Source organism: Malus domestica, chromosome 05, assembly GCF_042453785.1.
Source record: "Malus domestica chromosome 05, GDT2T_hap1".
NCBI lineage: Eukaryota > Viridiplantae > Streptophyta > Magnoliopsida > Rosales > Rosaceae > Malus > Malus domestica.
The window spans coordinates 38,161,194-38,182,697 of record NC_091665.1 but is presented as its reverse complement, the minus strand read 5'-3'; the positions used below and the strand labels follow the sequence as shown (position 1 = coordinate 38,182,697).

The following is a 21,504-nucleotide window of genomic DNA, read 5'->3' as shown; positions in this document are numbered from 1 at the left end:
TCAGTTAAAACTTGCTACATGGTAAGTTTTTTAAACATAATATTCTATCATTCTTCTATTTAAAATTTTTCATAATTATCTTTTTTACTCATAATATACACCATGAGATTGATCTAACTGTTCATATTTTTTTCCTCTCCTTCCTTCCTCTTTTTCCTTCTGTCTGCCGTTACAGTCTTCTTCCCAGTTTCTTTACTTTCTTCATAAGGACATGAGAAGACGAATAAAAAAAGCCAATCTTCTCCAACTATCATGGAATGAAAAGAAAAAAAAATCAATTTCAAAAACACAGTTAAAATCATATTGATCCCCAACTGCATCTTAATTGAGAAAATCCACCCACGATCTAAATGTCAGGCTACTGCTTGTCAAGGTAGAAGAAAAGAAAAAGAAAGCAAACATACAGACAATTTAATATATTTTTGTGATATTCAATTTTGTTGTTAGTCAAAGTACTATAATTCATTTTTATTGATAAAATATTAGCATCCACAATGCTTTTTGTTTACCATTCATATTCTTATGAAGAAAGGAAAGAAGCATACATGCACAACCATTCCTATTTTGCTGAACACGAGAAAATCATTGTGGTAGGATTTAAGTGCTATATTTTATATTTTGATTTCATTTTTTTTCTAATTTTCCTGTGTAATATACTACTACATGATTTTCAAGACCATGCATAGCTCTAATTAAATTTATATTTTCTGGGGCTCGTTTTACCGGTCTGGTATGATTGTCATTGTGCATATGAATCAGTAGTAGATGATCCTAATTAATTTACCCTTAATTAGTAGAAAAGATAATTATAAAAAATTAAAACAGAAAAATGAAAAAATAGTATTATATTTAAAATAGAAGAATGATAACAAACGGATTGTAGCATCACTCAGTAAAGTCCAATGGCAAGCTGAGCTCCACACAATTTTTTCATTTTGTTTTACTGACAATACTAATATGAAGAAAAAGTTGTCAAGAAAGAGAGGCTATGTTAGAATGCGCAGATTTTACAATCTAATTCCTATAATTTGTAAAACCAGGCACTGAGCATTCCATGCCGGTATCTGATGACGAGATATTGGATGACACTGAGGACTCCGGGAATGAGCTTGTTACTGGATTTGGCTGAGGTGTTTCATTTCTATAACTCTGAGAAGAAAGAGAAACTGGCCGCCTTTGTGCTTCCGGTGTTTGATTCCCCTTGAGCTTCTTCTGCGAGTTTTCTTAGAAGATTCATGACGGTTGGAAGAAACCTTGATGAGATAGACAGTATTCCGGACAGCTGGTAAAAACAAATAACGGAAACTAGAATTAGAAACTGCTTCAATCAAGAAAATTACAATTTGATGAGAGAATGTAACCAAAAAGGCCAGCTGTTGTATTCCACGTTCAATCCCAATTTTACACTCTACTAAGGGAGACAAAAAAAAACTCAGTTTTATACTTACAGCGCCATGCTGGAACTGTCCCGTAATGTCCATCTGTACCCATAAGGCCTTTGAAAGTAAAAATGCAACAAATAGAACCATGAGGTAGAGAGGGTTCCTGTTTCATTTGAAGAAAAAAGGCACAGTGATTAACAGATGTGCAAGACATTAGGGTCTGGACACTTTAAAATGTCCAAAATCTAAAACTCGCAAAAGGAAACAAAAAAGAACGAAAGTAATTACTTTAAAAGCATCATAAATTCGTTAAAACCAAGAACGATCATCACCATTATAGCCCATGGAGGAGGTAACCAGTTGTTACTCCGCTTGTAAGCCTCCTGAAAGTACAAAAGCAAACAACATCATGATCGAGCAGAGCTATAAGCATAAAGATAGGGAGCTCGTTACAAAAATAGTATTAGGATGCTAGGATTTTTCTTTGTAGAAAAAACAAGAATACACTGAACTTGATTATAAGTCGGTCCTATCTGACTAAACCGTTCCCAAGTCAAGAATCAGCGCGATTTTCAATATGAAGTGTTTCCATATGTTTGGTTTCACTACTAAACTAAATCCAATTTACATAAGAACTCCCGCCCAAAATGTCATCCGAGAACAATGCATGCGTCCTATTTCCATGTTCCTCCTACCAGTTGTTCATTACTTTAGCAGGAACATGTTCCAATATTCATATTTTCATAATCCAAATCTTTAAAGAACATTTTATAAAAAACAAAATCCATTTATTTGGGATGCAACTCTGATTGAACGATATAAAAACAATTAGACTACTGAAGTTAAACTTAAGTATACCTGTGCCGAAATAGCTTGAGTGACGCTATATTCGGTCTCTGCTTTGAACTGCCCCCACAATGACTTGCACTGTACTGGGGTAATTAAGGTATCCTTTGAAGAAACCTAGTTTAGAGTTAACCTTAATAAGAAGGGAGTTTCATCATAGAAAAATTTTACATAAAAACCAAACCCATAAATTAATGGTACCTCTTCCCAAGAGCTTGAGGCAAGAGGATCTATAGAAGGTCCTAGTTTCCTATTTTGTGAAGATGAAACAGTAACAGTCCCGTCCACCAGAGAAGAAACTAGGACATTTTCAATATTATCTGGCTTCTCATCCTAGCGAATGGCAGCCATGGTCGACAAAAGCTTCAGAGACTGCAATAAAGAGATGATCAAACAACTAAAACATCACTTTAAGTCACAAAGATAGATAACATGTACTTCCAAAAAAGTTCCCAATGATTACCGCAGTTTGTGCATCCTTGGCAATACTTGTAATGTCTTCGTTCCCAGTCCAAACCCTAGGCATTGAATCGCTGTCATAATTGAAGACTGCGGCATACCTGAGAAATGACAACAGAAGTGATCAGCAACCAAAATAACAAGGTGAAAAAGAAAAGAAGATTTTTAACAAGTTCCTACCGATCCTTCATGTGGATCATAATTTTCCCAGCCACTTCTCTTGCTTTTGTCTCCACCACATTTCTCGCATAATCCTTCAAATGCTGCTTCATTTTGACAACCGTTTCATTGTCCAACTCAAAATTGGCAACTGCAGTTGAGAACTCCGATACTGCAACTTTGGTCCCACGATTAAGTAGTTTTCGTATTGAAGCCGAGGTGTCTTTTGCACCAGTTTCCAGTAGAGCCTCTACAGGACCGCTTAAAGACGAAGAAAGTTTTTTCTGAAAAACAAAGGGTATTTGCATTAAGAAATTTGAATAACTATGAGCGTAACGTTATAAGTATACTCCTAGAATAACCGAGACTTTGATACATTATCAGAGCACTACCTCATAGTTGGAATTCAATTCTGCCAGTTTTGCACTACGAACCAATGATGCATGTGCATCTATATCACGTCGAAGCTTTTCCCGGACTTTTGAAGCATCCCAATTAGCTTGTTGTATGGCAGCATCTGAAGGGAGAAACATGCTAAAGTAATGAAAGAAATATTTTGGTTGACAAACATGTTAATTAGCTAAACAAATCTATTACCGGCACATCCTTTCTCAAACTCAAGCATAGAAGACTGAACACAGGTACGAACAGATGAAGCGAATCCTTCTCCTTTGTTCAACGACTGCTCCAGCCTCACTTGAAAATCTTCAAGGGCTTTAGAACGTAGGTGCCCAAGCATGGCCAAGTACGCAGGGTAAACAAACTGGAAAATTCAGAGGAAAGCAAGATTTAAACAAAAATAATAATTCGCATTAGTGGCAGCTACGAATTTACAAAGTTGACCACACCAAGTCGAACAGACCCTTTAACCAGTTTTATTTTGAACTTTGAAGACAATCTGAAGTATAAGGCTATGTTACTTTTCGTGTATTACATAACAAGCAAGCTCTATTTGTCCTCTCAGTTTCTCAGTGTGAGAATAGGGACTTTAAGCCTCTGGTAATGTAATTCGATGGAGTCATGCTCCAGTAATGATGTTTAGCTGTTGATTTAAGCATAATTCTTTGATAGCGATACTTGAAGGATAAAGTTTATGTTGCCAAACCACTTCATTATCATGGTGTTCATTCTGAGATTGAGGCCAACAGTAACGTGGTCTATGAAACTGACAACCTAACTAAAACCACTACTAATCACGACTTCGTTATGTTGCAAAAATTGTCTAAGAAACTGAACACTTAACTATACCCTCTGTTAAATTAGAGACACAGAGAGTAGACATACATTCAATGCTTTTGACTCCAACAGTTGTCGTTTTGAGTTCCTTACACCTTCATGAAAGTAGATGGCCTCCATGTCATACCTATGATGCATAAGTGAGATCAAGACATACAAAATAAAGTCAGAACTAGAAACAGTACAAGCCCATAGAACACTAACAATAAACCTTCCAACGAATAGAAAACACACAACAGGTACGAATACATACAAACATTTAGTTTTAGTGGCAAAATTAAAACCCAAAAAAAACATGGTGGACAGTGTTACATGTGAAAAATGCGTTCAAGTTATATGATTGAATAAAAACATAATTAAACCAGAGTCAAACTTACTAGGAAAGATAGGTGGCTAGAATGGAACTGAGCCTTTTACCAAAGCCTTGTACGGGACCAGTTTCAACAGCTTCTTGCAGTGCCAACCAACCCTAAATCGTGTTCACCCAAGTAATGACGAATAAAACTTTCTTGAATATGCTAGAAGTATAAGCATCTCAAAAATGGAGATAAATGACCACATACCTCATTGTGGACCAACTGTTTGAATTTGTGGTTGGCAATCTCTTCACACCGAACAGTAGCAACCATAACCTAATTAAATTACAGTATGTGTATATATTATATGCATATGAGAAGTGAAGACCACAAATTATCAATGGGAAGAAAATAAACTAACAAACCTTGTGAGCGGGAAGATCCAAGTCCTTGTTCTCTTTGATTACTTTCCAAATCTGTTGTGCACTAAAGGAAAATCCTGACGCAGGGACAACACCCCTTCTATTGCCAGCAAGCCCTCCTGGAGAAATAGAATGGAAAAAGCCATCTCTCTTTCTTTCTCTGTTGTGATGCGTCCATCTCAGCCTCCACAATGACTTGCACTGTACTGGGGTAATTAAGGTATCCTTTGAAGAAACCTAGTTCAGAGTTAACCTTAATAAGAAAGGAGTTTCATCATAGAAAAATTTTACATTAAAAACCAAACCCATAGATTAATGGTACCTCTTCCCAAGAGCTTGAGGCAAGAGGATCAGTAGAAGGTCCTAGTTTCCTATTTTGTGAAGATGAAACAGTAACAGTCCCGTCCACCAGAGAAGAAACAAGGACATTTTCAATATTACCTGGCTTCTCATCCAAACGAAAGGCAGCCATGGTCGACAAAAGCTTCAGAGACTGCAAGAAAGAGATGATCAAACAACTAAAACATCTGTTTAAGTCAGAAAGATGGATAAATGTACTTCCACAAAAGTTCCCAGTGAATCAGTTCGTGCATCCTTGGTAATACTTCTAATGTCTTCGTTCCCAGTCCAAACCCTAGGCATTGAATCGCTGTCATAATTGAAGACTCTGGCAAACCTGACAACAGAAGTGATCAGCAACCAAAATAACAACGTAAAAAAGAAGAGAAGAATTTTAACAAGTTCCTACCGATCCTTCATGTGGATCATAATTTTCCCAGCCTCTTCTCTTGCTTTTGTCTCCACCACATTTCTCGCATAATCCTTCAAATGTTGCTTCATTTTGGCAACCGTTTCGTTGTCCAACTCAAAATTGGCAACTGCAGTTGAGAACTCTGATGCTGCAACTTCAGTCTCACGATTAAGTAGTTTTGGTATTGAAGAAAGTTTTTTCTGAAAAATAAAGGGTATTTGCATTAAGAAATTTGAATAACAACTGATTATGAGCGTAATGTCATAAGAATAGTCTTAGAATAACCACGACTTTGATACATTATCAGAGCACTACCTCATAGTTGGAATTCAATTCTGCCAGTTTTGCACTACGAACCGATGATGCATGTGCATCTATATCACGTCGAAGCTTTTCCCGGACTTTTGAAGCATCCCAATTAGCTTGTTGTATGGCAGCATCTGAAAGGAGAAACATGTTAAAGTAATGAAAGAAATATTTTGGTTGACAAACATGTTAATTAGCTAAACAAATCTATTACCTGCACATCCTTTCTCAAACTCAAGCATAGAAGACTGAGCACAAGTATGACAGATGAAGCGAATCCTTCTCCTTTGTTCAATGACTGCTCCAGCCTAACTTGAAAATCTTCAAGGGCTTTAGATCGCAGGTGTCCGAGCATGGCCGAGTACGCAGGGTAAACAAACTGGAAAATTCAGAGGAAAGCAAGATTTAAACAAAATAATAATTCGCATTAGTAGCAGCTATGAATTTACAAAGTTGACCACACCAAGTCCAACAGACCCTTTAACCAATTTCATTTTGAACTTTGAAGACAATCTGAACTATAAGTCTATGTTACTTTTCGTGTATTACATAACAAGCAAGCTCTATTTGTCCTCCCAGTTTCTCAGTGTGAGATTAGTGAATTTAAGCTTCTGGTAATGTAATTAGATGGAGTCATGCTCCAGTAATGATGTTTAGCTGTTAATTTAAGCATAATTCTTTGATAGCGATACTTGAAGGATAAAGTATGTTGCCAAACCACTACATTATCATGGTGTTCATTCTGAGATTGAGGCCAACAGTAACGCGGTATATGAAACTGACAACCTAACTAAAACCACTACTAATCCCGACTTCCTTATGTTTCAAAAATTGTCTAAGAAACTGAAAACTTAACTAAACCCTCTGTTAAATTAGAGAGACAAAAGAGAGTAGACCTACATCCAATGCTTTTGACTCCAACAGTTGTCGTTTTGAGTTCCCTACAACTTCATCAAAGTAGATGGTCTCCATGTCATACCTATGATGCATAAGCGAGATCAAGACATACAAAATAAAGTGAGAACTAGAAACAGTACAAACCCATAGAGCCTCCCCAAGCAACTCGGCCGCGGCGTTGCTGCAGGCCATGGCGAACAGTTCCACTCGAAAATCCGTCCAATTTGAGCGAGAGTCAAAGAACTCGGGGAGGAATCGGACCTCGTAGTTTTGGATGTGGCTCGCCAGGTGAGCCATGGTTTCCAGCGAAAACAGGCACCAAAAGTTTTGGGGATGGAGTCGGCGACAGAGAGATTTGGATTGGATTTAGATTTGGCGGCACAGAGTGATGGGTTTTCGGTTGGTTTGGGGAGATGTTGCTTTATTTAATTGTTGGTGCGTGGCGAAGGAGGGAGGAACGCTGCAGGAGAGTATTGTGCAGGAGGAAGAAGGTTGCACGGGGAAGAAGGGTTTGGGTGGGGCCCACTATTTTTTAACAAATATTGTACATCTATAGAGGACACTAATTTAGGCTATTTTTTCACTTCCATATTCAATATGTGCATAATGTTTGGTGTGAAGGACATTTTGTACTTGTCTGTAAAGAACTATGAAAATGAATATTTCAATACCATATACAATTTTAATCCCTTCCCAATTGGTGGATTGCCCTAGTATATAGGTCTTTCTTTCATTTCAATACATCCCAAATTCAAACCTCATACTTTCTTTCAAGTGTATTTTAGTTCCTTACTAGCAGGAATGCCTGCGCTTTGCTGCGGGTTTTCAGACTATAATCGACAACCTACATGAATAATATCCACACAAAAATTAACTGAAATTGTTGTAGCAAATACAATCGCTAAATGTAGCAATTTAAACAACGCATGTTTTACCTAAGTAACGCTCACAAAACCACAAACAATCCCAAAAAAAAATACTAACATAGAATCAATTCAAGTATATTAGGAGCATGTTTGCACTCAATAGAGGGGAACCAGACCAAAGGAATTCGTAGCTCTTCTAACTTTATTGTTTGGCCTAAAGAGAATTTGTGGGCAATAACCCTAAAAGCTATCCAACAAAAAATAAAACAAAATTCATAAATTATCAAAATAAAATTAAGCAACAAATTGCAAATAAAAAGCACACAGTTCATAAACAATCAAAATTAAAAGCAGGAAAGAGTGAGTAGTGTACCAGGCCGATGTCTGACTCGTCATGGAGAGCTTCAATCACTGATTCTGGCAACTCAGCTGAAACAACTTTGAGAGAAAAATAGGCACTATCGCAACTATCTTGAGAAGTGAATTTCACATCAACAACTGAAATTTCGAAACCCACCACAGAAGCAGCATATGAAAACAACGAAAAAGGAATTTAGTCAAAGTTATTTTCTAATCATTAGAATCCTAACCAAAGCAATTTTCAACTTCAACATTCAAAATGAAAACATACAGAGTTTATATTAATCACTCAAATTCATGTTTACATTTTGTACCACTACAGCACTACTGATTAACCTTTTCGAGGTCCTTATTAGACTTGGCATTTTGGACCTGACCCGTTAACCCGACTCGACCCGACCCATTAATATTAGTATTTGGATGGATGCTTAACGGGTCGGGTTGCTAACGGGTGAACCCGTTAAATAACGGGTCACTTTGGGTCAACCCGCTAGACTTGTTAGCACCTGTTAGTACCCGTTAGCATCCGTTAGTTGATGATGTTTTAGTAATTTTAGTAAAGTCTTAACAACAAAAAATAAACTCTATGCAAAAAAAATAATAATAATAATTGTTAAGGGGTGAAAATGATGACCCGTTAGCTTAACGGGTCGGATTGAACCCGACCCAAACCCGATAAACCCGACCCATTTACAGGCCTAGTACTTATTAACATTTGAAAACTCTTGGACACATAAAACTTAAAAATGCAAAAAAGTAAATTGCTTCAAAAAAAAATAAAAATATATATATATATATATATATATATATATATATATATAAGGATGATGTTACCTTCCCAATCACAACCCATTTGCATCTTGCCAAAACTATCGGACTCGTACTTAAAATTTTTCGACATTGTATTGCCAGGAGGACCCAATTGGCCTGATTAAAAAGGGCTAGTTTCCCAAAACCTTTGAACTGTTCAGAGTCCAAATTCCAGAAAACAAATGCTAATGAATAGCCAATTAATACTGGGTAATCATTGAAATTAAAGTCCAGAATTTACTAATGTCAAATTTACAACCAAAGGAGCAATCAATTTATTGAACTCCAAAGAAATATCTTCACATAAAAGTATTTATTTTCACAAAATAAATGAAACTATATCAAATGTCTTGATATAAACTAAGAACTCGAAAGCTTAAGCAAAACCCACTCTCAGCAATCAAAATTAACAACACACTAAGCTCTGCAACTTAAAATGTTTAATTAAATTTTCCAACTTAAAACCCTAAATTAAATCCTACAAATTGAAATAGCAGAAACAGAATAAGAGAGGAGAAGGAATAAATCACTGACCTTCGAGCTGTTGGAAGCTCTGATGGGTGTTTCTTTTCATCCAGCCCTAAAAAACAGAACCCACAATTGTAATATAATATCCAATCCTATCAAGAATCAAATTAACCCAGCCATGTGTATAGAAAAATTGAACAAATTTAGACATTAATATGTATGTATATTATAGTAAAAAAGATTGAAATGCACTGAACCCTAAATTGCAAAACTACGTCAGACTGATTGAAGAAGAGAAACAGAGAGGGAGAGGGAGTGGGACGGAGAGAAAACCCTAAAAACAGAACCATTTCGCAACCTCATACAAAATCAAGCCAACAAATTCCATTTCAATTTTGACAAAACGAATTGAAAAGAATAATGAAAATCCACCTATATGTCAAAACCCTATACTTAATTTTCATAAAAAAAAATCCAAATAGAAAATCAAGACAAATAATTGGATTAATTGACACTAATCCAAGTCAATTAAATAGCCAAGGTCAAAAATCCATATCCAAGTACACTTGTTTCCCACGGTTTCTGCACCCAATAAAAAAATAAATAAATCAGTCTAATACCAAATTCGGACAGATGTATTTGCATCTTGCATTCGGATTTAAAAAATCAACTTTGAAGAAAATAACCCATTAAAAATTAAATTAAACTAAGTAAACCCAAATCAAGTAAATCCAGTAAAAAAGTCAAGTTCACAGTACAACTTTATATTTGTTTTCACTTACACTGATGATAAGTATAATCAAGACAGAGAAACTCATGAACCAGCTCTCAAAGATACAGAAACCTATCAAGTACTTGGACAATGAACATACCCAAAAAAGGAATTTCTTGGACATGAAACCAACAGGTCTACAGAGAATTAAACACAAATTCAAAATCGATGGTTCATATAGAGATCTTCGATCAAATCGCAAAAAGTGAAGAAAATTCATAACAAAACGGGAAAAAAAAAAACATAATCTCACTTCGCACAGTTTTTCTGTGAGCAACAACTCTTAATTTCCCCATGTTCAACTAAACCTCCACAGAAAACTGCAAAAAAAAAAAAAACAGATGAGAGTCATTTAGAAACGGCAAAAAATCGATATTAATAGATAAGAAAGAAGTCAGAGAAAAAATCTCTCTCTCTATTTCTGTCATCTCAAAGTCACATTCTTTATCAAATTCAACAAATGGATTTTAACAAAAAAAAAAAAAAAAAAAATGGATAATTCACACAGATTGAAAAAAACCTACTCACATCTAGACAGAAATCTTTCGGAAGCAGCGGAAAGTAGTCCTGTGGAAGATCAAAGCTGTTTTGCATAGGAAATAATAAAATTGAAAAAAAAAATCAAAACTTTAAATTACAACTAAATTTATTAATTTCTTAATTGAAATCCAGAAAAAAAAAATTGCAAAATTTAAGCAATGCAGAGAAAACCCAGATCCCACCTCAAATTTGTACATGAAGCATTTTTACAAATCACCCAACCATGAATCACAGGAGAAGCAGAGGATTGAGTATGGTGGAGGAGAGACCGAGAGAGAAAGAGAAGAGAGAGAGAAAGGGGAAAATGAAGGCCAAATGGGTCTCTCCCATCCCTCTCAATCTTTCCATCACCGACACCAACCCTTGATTTGAGGATGAAAAATCCACCCTAACCCCACTTTTTGGCAGCCTCGCTCCTATTTCTCCTTTCCCCTCCCTCTGCCATCTCACGCCTCTCTCCCCGAAATCCCTCCATGGCTGAAATGTAAATAATGCAAAATCGAGGGCCCTTTTTATAATAGACTGGTAAAACCGTAAATATTTCGAAATATGTTCAGAGACAAAAGTACCCCTCATACTTTTGATAATTTCCCTCCCAACCAGCCCATTTGGATGTGGCATTGTGGTAAATAGCGTGAAATCGAATGGCAAACAATTGACTGTAGCTAAGCTACAGTCAATTCATTCCTCAATTTTAGAATAGACTAGAAAATAAGCCCACGCGTTGCAGCGGGAACCACTGTTTCAAGCGTAAGTGCATGACTAAGACACATTTAACCTGAATAAATTCAACACAATCATGAATGAACAGAGAGACACATGAGTAAATGAGGTCAATAAGATAAGCAGCTTGGCTTTTATATACATTCAATTGAGCTAACATGTAAAGACATTGCACAATTAGTAGGAAGAAACTGAACATTCTTGATCACAAAGACATCGTTGCCAAAAAAGTTCTGTTTCCATAAGAAACAAAAGCAACATGAAGTTCACACATATTTTGCTTCAGCAACTAATAAAAAATATAGAAAGTGTTCAGTACTTGTTCAAGTAGCTAATTTTCCAAGTACAAATGTTCAAAGCCAATAATATGCAGAAGCCCTGTTTCCATATGAAACAGAAGAAACAGAAGCAACATGCAGTTTACACATATTTTGCCCCTGCAATTAAGACGGCAAAATATATGTCCTACAGGCTAGGCACCTATTTTAGCACTTACCAAAAACTGCAAAAGTGTTCTGTTCTTGTTTGAGCAGCTAAGTTGTCAAGCACAGATGTTCAAACCTAAAAAGGAGGTAAAAACAGAATCACACCCTCAAATGCACCAATGCAGATAACACACTAATGCCCCTTCACACAAACTGCAGGCCAAGATGCGCAAAAAACATTTGCATATTCCTTGAAGGTTTCTAGGCCTTTGCTATATTATGTATTAAGAACCAAACTTTATCCCCCAACACTAAATTTGTTGGAGTCACAATCCCATTGCAAGGGTTGTAAAACTCAAAAGCTTATTGTCCAAAACCAAAACAATTTGTACCATTTACATGCATGTGCAACATATGCCTTACACTGGAAAAACATCTAAAATCAAATACAAATTTATAAATCACATACAGATTTTGTTTTACATTTTTATAATCAAGTAGCAATAGCAAGTAAAATTACAAACTTTCAAAAACCTGAGAGTAGAAATTAAGATGTAAAGATATCCCGAAACATACAACATACTGTATAGAAGCTAACAGTAAAGGTTTGTGAAGCAAACTGCGGCATGAGCGTCCTCTTGAACAAATTGGAGGTACTTTAGCCTCAGTTCCTCCTCCTCTGTCAAAACAATTACAAAAACATAGGTAGCTTAACTAAAAAATGCATGATGAAATGGATAGTTTTCATGCAGAGAAAGAGAGTACTTTAATTTTTTTTATATAATATGAGACAACTATAATAATATACCTAGCATTATATCTTAGGTACATGTATAATAATACACAATTTGATGCGTGCCTAAGTAAATCTTTTAGGATTGTCAACCGGCTAAAACATATTAGAAAATAATCAAAAGAAAGCACTTTTGGTTGGTTAACTATTATAAACAATGGAAATTAGTATGACAGTACCAAACTAAATCCCAATTAAGACAAAAGGTCTGCTTGACCAAGTTTAATAAACCAACATACTGAGGCGGTAATGCCAACAGGCACATAAATAGGAATATTTGCAGCAACCTTTCTGGAATAGCAACAGCTCAAACTACTTGAAGCTACAATAATGAAGGGGTGAATTTAACTAATTTTACTCAGTTATAAGCATATCAAAACTGCAGGAGGGGGGAGAGAGTTAGAGTTAGATAGAGGGGGGAATTTTTTACAGTAATTATGGCTTACATTCTTGATTTTCTCTTGATGACTTGCACGTTAAAAAGTCAAGGGTCCAGAAAAACTTCAAAACGATAAATAAGAAATTATGTCCATATCATATAACGTGGTAAGGAAAGAAGCAATGCAAAACAGTCTCTAAGAACCAAGTTGGCATCCAAAGGCACCTCAACAGTCTCAAGAATTTTGTTCCAAGTATAGTCTATCTTTTATTTTCAAAATGAAACATCTTCATGTACCAAGTAAATGATAACATAAAGTATCATTTTCAATCGACAAAATTTTTTAATCGAACCCATATCTATATCTATATATATATATATATATGTATGTATGTATGTATGTATGTATGTATATGTGCACCTAGAAAAATCAACTATTTCCCTAGTACTAACAAAATTAGTAGTGTATATATGTAACATATATGTATGCATGTATATGTGCACGTAGAAAAATCAACTATTTCCCTAGTACTAACAAAATTAGTAGTGTATATATGTAACATATATATATAACTACACTTTTGGATTTGGAGGAGGAAGCAACTATACCCTGAATATATCCAAGGCTAATGAAAAACTTGACTTGTTTGTTAGTCAGTTCTTTGCTCAAATTTCTCTCATTATATGTTCTTGAACCTGGACCCATGCGCTTGTACTCTTCACAGGCCACATTGCTGCAATTTCAAATTATATTATTAACTCTCAAAACTAATTATATGAAAATGCTTAATCATGTTTTAAATGACATAATCTGCTTACTTGTTACATTCAGGATGGTTATCGTCGCTCCAGCCGGCAGGGCTAACCACCTTGGTCATGTTGGTGTAGGTATACACCATATGGGGTCTGCCTCTCCAAGCCCTGCCCAAATGTGTCACTGCCTGTCCCATTAATTATATGTTACATTGTTAGTCACTAAGCATCAAAAGTTCGAAACCAGGACTTGTAGACAAACAAAAAGATTAACTACACATATCTTAATTAATCCACCCAAACTATGTTTTGAGAGGGGGAAGGAGAACAATCATGTGGAATTTACAATTTATATGGTGAGACTTGCATAATCCACTCAATCGTTGTCGTTCGTATACATTCTTCATAAATTATATGAAAATTATGGGGAAAACAAATAACATGCATACATCTATATACGTATGGCTTAACACCTGAGTGTAAATACACTAAATATTAACATTTAGAAAATGAACAAACCTGTTTGCGAAACATAGACGAATCATCGAGCTTCCCGAAGTTTCGAGGGACATGAAGATCGTCTTCTCATCTTCCATGCACACCTGCCCCAACAACCACTGATAGGAGCATATTTATGCGACTTAGTTAGCTTGTTCTTGTGCATTTACGTTGTATTTCCTTAGTTATTTTAGTGTTCAAAGTTATTTTTGTGTGTTTTCAGACTCTAAGTACAAAGTATGCAAGAAGATGCATTTTGGAGGCCTTTGGAGCATGTTTCGGGCTTGGAATGGATAGCAAATGCATGGGCCAAGTGGATGGACGAATTTGAGAACTAAAGAGGCCAAGAATATGAAGAATTATGGTCCAAAAGATGAAGAAAACAACCCAAAAATATGTCACCCCAACTTGCATTCCTTGCCATGCAAACCACATAGAATTCCCTTTGGATTCCATGCCATGCTTGATCACTCTTGTCCCCTACATAATTTCTAATTTCATGCTTCAATTCATTTAATTATTACGCTCAATTGCTTGATACCTCTTGTTCCCTTCACTCATTAGATTTTCGACAACATTTACATCCATTACATGCACCAATTGATGCTCCATCATTCACATTTGGAATCCAATGCCATGTGCAACACATGTTGTTGCACCTTTGACCCATTTGTTGACACATTTCACCTCCATTTCCATCTCTATGCAATGTACACAATCATTCATGCTCCCTAGTTACAACACCACTCCATTTTACCCTTCACACTTTGCATCATTACTTCATTTTCACCCTTGGACCATTGCACACCACACACACAAATTGCCATGCATTTCATCCTTAACCTAACCTGATTTTCTAAGGTTTTTGGGGCCTATAAATACATGTTTACACCCCTTGGCCAGAGGACAATCCCCCATATTCATCATTTTATCACAAAAATTCGTCCATACACACCCTAGGAAGCAAAACACCCCAAAAACACCATTCTAGTGCCTAGAAAACATAACAGCCACTCCACCTTCTTCCACCCTCTTTGCCTAGTTCTTCACCACCCTCCAACCCTCAAACACTCCTCCACACTTACCCTAAACCTTTCCATACCATTCCCCATCCATTCTACATCATAAAATTACCCAAAAATCCGTCCACAAAACAATCTGCCGCAAGCAAGCAAAGGAGAATTCTTGGATGCACTTGTTACCCAAGTTGGAGCATTTTAGGTGTTTTCTTTCCTTTGATTTTAATGTCTAATTTTATGTATCTTTGCTTTGTGAGTATGAGGAACTAAACCCCTCTTAGTTAGGGGGTGATTCGAAACCATGTTCATACTTGCAATATGATTTGATTACATCCAGTTGTGATTCATAAGTTGTGAATTCAATTTACTTATCCGATCGTATAAAAAATGATTTGTGTATGTTGGTTGAGAGTGCACGCTTAATTTTCATGCATGAATTTAACGCTAGAATATAAGGGAGTTTCACCTAATTGTTATGAACTTATATTCACAAGTAGTGAAGGTTGCTAGTCACAATCACGTTAAGTAAATTCTTGGCATAAGTTTCATGCAAATCATAGTAACGAGTGCCTCGTCAATGCTTATGTTTTTCATAGAACTTAATGATTCTTGCTTGTATCTCTATTATGCAATTCATGTAGGGAACTTGTAGGGAATGTTTTGGGTTGTCGTATGCAATCATCCAATCCAATAACTTGTGGAAAAAATGAGGGTTAATTAGTGCAATTCACGGTTAATTTGGGGCGTTGAGTATTCATAGCTTATCGAAAAGCAACTGGAAATCGTTTTGTATGCAAGTGTGACATGTGTGGAGAAGAACCTCCTAGCTAGCCTTCCATCCATAAGTTTCATTCAAATTCATTTTACAATCTGTTTTGATTCACTTAAATTTGTCTAAGAATTTGTTTACTTTGTTCTTGTCTTAATTTAATTATTTTCGTCCAAAATCAACCCCATCTTATTTCTTTGAGTCATATTAATTAGAACTTGTCTTAGATTATGTTTTTAAGTGTTTTAGTTCATTAGAAAACCAAAATTCGTCCAAGTTTGTGTTAGAGTCCCAAAACTGCCCAGATTGTGTGTTTAAGGTAGTTTTGAGTGCTTAGGGGCTGTTTTGAGTCTTTTGGTTTGTTTTAGTGTTTTAAAGTATAGTTTTGCATTCTTTGAGTCTACTTAGTGTTTTAAACTTTGTTTTTACGTTTTCAAGTCAGTTTCCAAGTGATTTAGCAATCACTGTTAATCCCCGGCCTAGAACGATCCCTACTTACATACTTTACTACAATTGATAAAAAGAGGGTTTAATTTGTGTGCTTAGTTATTTTACGCATCAAATTTTGGCGCCGTTGCCGGGGATTAGCAACTTTGCTAATCTCTTGGATTGTTTTCTTTCGAATTATTGTATTTTGTTTAAGTTTCTGTTTAAGTTGCTGATTTGTTTTGTTTTCTTTAGGTACTAGTTTATGACCCGTAGCTCACAACCTGTTCGTGAGCATATCTCCGACTTTGACGGTGATTTTGAGAGGACTTTGAGAAGGAAAAAGAAATTGCAAGAGTCTAATCCTCCTAGTCCCGAGCCTGAATTAGAAGAGCAAGAAGTTGAGGTTGAAGAGAAGGCCACGACACAAGTGGGTGGAGAAGAGCAAGGTATAGCCATGGACAACCGTACGCTCAAGGAGCTTGCCGTCTCAGGTTTGGATAATGCCGCACCATTGTGTATCCAATATCCCATGGCTGCTCAAGGTAAAACCGAAGAGTTCGAGTTAAAGTCAAGTTTGCTCCACCACATTCCAAAGTTCCATGGGCTGTCCATGGAGGATCCGAACAAACATTTGAAAGAATTTGAAGTGGTGTGCTCAAGTATGACTCCGGTTACTGTTGACGGAAGTATTTTAAAGATGAAGGCTTTTCCATTCTCTTTAATGGACAAAGCCAAGGATTGGTTATACGAGTTGGCTCCCGGTACAGTTACATCTTGGGAGAGTATGAAGAGGGCGCTTCTGGAGAAGTTTTTCCCAACTTCTCGCATCATTCTTCTTCGTAAAAAAATAAGTGGAATTCAACAAGATGAAGGTGAGTCTTTTCCTACATATTATGAACGATTTAAATCACTTGTTGCTTCTTGTCCACAGCATCAGATGAAAGAGGAGTTGCTTTTGCAATACTTCTACGAAGGGCTCCTACCACTAGAACGTCAAATGCTCGATGCCTCGGCGGGTGGAGCATTGGTGGACAAAACGCCCATGGCTGCAAAAATCTTGATTGCTAATAGAGCATTGAACGCTCAACAATACGAAGGTGTAGGCCAAAGAGGACCCCCACGGCAACAAGTGCATGAGGTAAGTTCCGCATCCAATATTCAATCTCAGTTAGCTAATCTTACTTCTATTATTTCACAGATGGCTGAGGGAATGAAGATTAAGGACCCATGGTGTATGGCGTATGTTCTATCCAAGGACATGCTTCCCAAAAGTGTCCTCAACTCATCGAGAATGGTGGATGGGAGAGTGCTAATGCCATTGGGTTTCAAAGCCAAAATCAGCCAAGACATGATCTATACTCCAACACGTATAATCCGGGGTGGAGAGACCATCCAAACTTCAAATGAAGAGAGCCACAACAAGCCCAACCACAAGGAGGCTTTAGGCAACAACCCCCGGGCTTCTACAACAACCCATACGCACCCCCTCAAGTCCAACCACAATCTGCCCCAAATAATTCAGGTAATGCTTTGGATAATGATACACTTGTTAAGTTACTAACCACTTTGACTAATGGGCAGGAAAATCAAAACAAAAGAGTGGACCAACTAGAGAAACAAATGGGGCAGATTGCCGACGTTGTTAGGCAGATTAGAGACCAAGGAAGGCTTCCTAGTTCTACCATTCCAAACCCGAAGGGAGGCTTTGAAAGTGCAAAGGCCATACTTTTGAGAAGTGGAAAAGAGATTGGGGCAGGTTCTTCATCAAAAACAGTGTGGATGCAAATTTTCACCTCTTCGATCTTGGACGGTTATGCACCTACAAAACAACTAGCACCTTAGGTTAAGGCCAAAAGCCTCACGCGCCCACGATGAATGGGGGGGGCTTTGGCCGAAGAACCTCCGATGCCAAAGTTAGAATTTTAGAGAGAAATAGTGTTTAGAGTGTTTTGGAATTTTTGCAAGAGATTTGGAATGAGTGTTTGGTAAAAATGGGTGACTATTTATAGGACCAAATTGGTCCACATCTTCAAGAAATGGCCGGCCCTTTTCATGTGCTTTGGGATGAATTTTGTGGTTTTATTAGCCACTTTATTGGCTAATAAAATATAATAGAAATAAATGGGAAGTTACCCAATTGAATGACTAGCATTATTTGGCTAATATAGTGGAAGAAATTTGAAAAGGTGTGGAGCAAAGAGAGGGAATGTGGCCGGTCTACTAGGTGGGATTTTAGGGTTTATTTTAGGTTTAATTAGCCAATTAATTGGCTAATTAAATATGAAAGGAGATGTTTTAGTATTTATGGTATTGATTGGTTAATTTAAAAGGGAAGGAAAGGTGGAAAAGGTAGAAAAAGGTGATGGAATAGGCTTTGAATAGGGTAGCCGGCCCTATACCATTTTTTAGGTTTGAGTGGATGTTTCAAATTGATATTTAAGGGATGATTTTAGGAGATATGGGAAGAATATATTATTTAGATAATTAATTAACTAAATAATATATTAGGGAAATTAAGTTTTGGAAATAATTACCTAAAATAAGATAATTTGGAATTGGTTACCTCTTCTGGAGCATTTTTGAATTGGTTGAGGATGATTACCCACTACTTGCGCGTAGGAATCCCGGTATGCCTCAAGGGTATTTTTGTCCTCTTTCGTTCAAAAGTCCACGTGTCGCCTGGTGAATATTTTTGGCTCCACAAATGCCCCCACACCTGTTGAGCTGTTTGCAGAAAAGGGCAATAGGTGTAGAGATTTTCTTGCTTTAGGAAACTCTGAACTGCTTCCTATTTTGTTGTTGATTCTCTCTTTCAATAGGAAATTAAATCCTTCTAGGAAAAGGAAATAAATTTCCCCAAAGCTTATTTAAGTCCACCTTAAGTGGATTGTTAAATCAACTTTTAGAGAAAAACTTATTCATCCTTATAAGAGAAAAAGAAAGCTTAGAGGATATTTGTTCCCCCTCCTCTAGCAATCTTTTACGTCTTGTCCGTGTAAAGGATCGCTCTTCGTTGCTTCCAGGTAAGAAAAAATTGATTTTCTTGTCTTCTTGATTTTTTATTTTGGTTTTTCTTGCTGGGCGATGGTGAATGGATGATTAGCCAAGCCGTGGGGCTTGGCAATTTGGCTGGTTCCTGCGGCTTTCAATTATTGTTATCTTCCTTGTACTTTTGTAGAATTTTCAACATGTCCTCCTCGAGCCGCAAGAATGATGATGGTGTGCCCCCGTTGTATCGTCAAGGCGGGTCTTTGAGCAAGATTGGCTACTTCAAAGCTGCTCACCTCAAGATTCGCTCCGACAATTTGTTTAGAGATTTTCTTGAAACGTATTGGCATGCCATTCCGTCGGGAGTGCGTGTGAGGCGAGTTAAGGATGGTAGCAGCCGGAAACCATGCAGTGGAACTCGGAGAGCTATCAAGTTCCATCCTTACTATTTTGTGTTGGGGTTTACTTTCCCTATGCCGCGTTTCTTCCAAGAAGTGCTTTGCTCTATGAAATGTGCGCCTGCCCAATGTTCCCCGAATGCGGTCCGAGTGATGGTGGGGTTCCACAATTTGAACCAATTCTTTGACTTGGGACTAACCACCAACGAATTTTGGTATTTCTTTGACATAGGTCGTATTGATGGAGTTGGACAACTACGAATTCGTCATAAGCTTTTTGATAATTCGAGCAAAGGAGATCATGATTGGTCCAAAGAGACTTTGGAGATAAGTGGAGAATGGGAATCTGATTCTTCTCCCGAGCTGCGTGTATCAACGGTTTTCATATCTGGTAAGCAGACTGCCTAGTCTTTTCGGCTGCTTTGTTTTAGTGCCAAATTATTCTTCAATTTTCTGATTGTCTTCCGTTTTTTTTTGTAGATTCGGAATTTGGCTCAACTCCTAGGGTTTCTCCAGACATGAAAAAAGTACATGTCGCTCTGGGTATCCCTTCCGAGTATCGTGAGTGGCGTTGGCTGCTTAGTCCTCTTCGTAAGGAAAAAGGTGGACTGCCCCCAGAAGAAGAAATAAAACAGATCAAGGCAGACGCGATGGCTCGTCCTATCACTGTGATGGAGCCTACTATCAATGAAGGTGGGAAAAAGAAGCATTCCCCGCCTGCTCAAGAGATGCCTGCTGAGAAGAAAACGAAGACTGCTCGTGGGGATTCTCCGGCTGCTCCTAAGATTGTGATTGACCTGACTTCCTCTAAGGGCGAGAAAGAACGAACTTCTACTTTTGTGCCGGTAACGCCTATTGCTTCGAAGGCTGCTAGCTCGATTGCTGAAAAAATTGCTCAGCGTAAAAGTTCTTCCGTGCCTTTGGTACCGAAGTTTGTGCCGAAGCATCCGTCTGGGACTAAACCTGGCTTACCCTTGAAGAGGCTTGCTACTATGAAGAGTGATAAGGTGCCCCTGTCTGCTAAAGTGGCGCCAAAAACTGCTTCCTCCACTGCTGCAACCAACTCGTCTGCTGATAAGGATGAAGCTGCTCGCTCAGGCAGGCTTGAAGAATCCGCCAAGGCCGTTTCTGGGGAGGCTGCTAAGATTTGTGCACTTTTGAAACCAGATCTTCTTGAAGACATGGATGTATGTGCCCAGTTTGTTGATGGCGTCAAAGAGATTGTTGGTCCGAGTCTTTTTGCAAAGCACACACCCGAGTATAGGAAGACTGCTCTGCTAGCCATGATGCAGAAAACAACAATTCTGGCAGTCGAGTCTATGTTCCTTGACCAAGAGGACACCAAGGCTGCTAAAGAGATGGCAAAAACTATGGCTGCCGAAGCTTATTCCTCGGCCGAAAAAATCAAGAAATTGGAATCTGAGCTTGCTGCTTTGAAGGAATCTAATACTTCTGCCCCCACTTCTCTGCAGCTTGAGGCCGCTCACCAGGAGATCATGGATTTGAAGACTAGGCTTGATGCGATCCAAATAAAGAATGAAAGTGCAGAGAAGGAAATCGAGCGTTACATACCTCAGATTCAAGATCTTGAGCGTTCCATATCTGAATTTCGCTCCGCTGCTTATGCAAAGGATGAAGAATTGATTGCTACTTACAACCAAGCGATCCACTTCAAAAAGGTTGTTGACAGGCTTGAGCCTCAAGTGTCGGAACTTCAAAGTGTTTTGAAGACCAACGAAAATCTGAAGAAAGAAATTGAA

General features: G+C 37.5%; 2 protein-coding genes and 1 pseudogene across 12 annotated transcripts; all 3 read right to left on the bottom strand.

The window, feature by feature from the left end:
* Positions 1-830: 830 nt before the first annotated feature.
* LOC139187668 (protein ROOT HAIR DEFECTIVE 3 homolog 2-like) lies at positions 831-5,459 on the bottom strand (annotated as a pseudogene).
* Positions 5,460-5,866: 407 nt separating this feature from the next.
* LOC103435224 (protein ROOT HAIR DEFECTIVE 3 homolog 2-like) lies at positions 5,867-10,891 on the bottom strand. 6 transcript variants are annotated; one of them, XM_070821386.1, is made up of 8 exons: positions 10,753-10,891; positions 10,559-10,613; positions 10,284-10,350; positions 9,325-9,370; positions 8,815-8,943; positions 7,994-8,118; positions 6,072-6,236; positions 5,867-5,991 (listed from the first exon to the last, which is right to left on the bottom strand). In XM_070821386.1, exons 5-8 carry the CDS (start codon positions 8,879-8,881, stop codon positions 5,926-5,928), a joined length of 423 nt encoding a protein of 140 aa, XP_070677487.1. In that variant the 5' UTR covers positions 8,882-8,943; positions 9,325-9,370; positions 10,284-10,350; positions 10,559-10,613; positions 10,753-10,891; the 3' UTR covers positions 5,867-5,925. The 6 variants fall into 6 exon arrangements, with proteins under 6 accessions (XP_070677487.1, XP_070677489.1, XP_070677486.1 ...); XM_070821388.1 differs by lacking the exon at positions 8,815-8,943; XM_070821385.1 differs by lacking the exons at positions 8,815-8,943; positions 10,284-10,350; positions 10,559-10,613; positions 10,753-10,891 and adding an exon at positions 10,131-10,167.
* A 371-nt stretch (positions 10,892-11,262) lies between these two features.
* On the bottom strand, positions 11,263-14,262 carry LOC103421509 (probable pectinesterase 48). Of its 6 annotated transcripts, none has more exons than XR_003773631.2 (6): positions 14,163-14,262; positions 13,710-13,831; positions 13,500-13,624; positions 12,295-12,397; positions 11,790-11,854; positions 11,263-11,348 (listed from the first exon to the last, which is right to left on the bottom strand). XR_003773631.2 is itself a non-coding variant. In XM_029102981.2 (5 exons), the coding sequence occupies exons 1-4, from the start codon at positions 14,175-14,177 to the stop codon at positions 12,312-12,314; spliced, it is 348 nt and encodes a 115-aa protein (XP_028958814.1). In that variant the 5' UTR covers positions 14,178-14,262; the 3' UTR covers positions 11,624-11,854; positions 12,295-12,311. The 6 variants fall into 6 exon arrangements, 4 of the variants coding, with proteins under 4 accessions (XP_028958814.1, XP_070677492.1, XP_028958815.1 ...); XR_003773632.2 differs by having other exon boundaries at positions 12,302-12,397; XM_029102981.2 differs by lacking the exon at positions 11,263-11,348 and having other exon boundaries at positions 11,624-11,854.
* Positions 14,263-21,504: the final 7,242 nt, after the last annotated feature.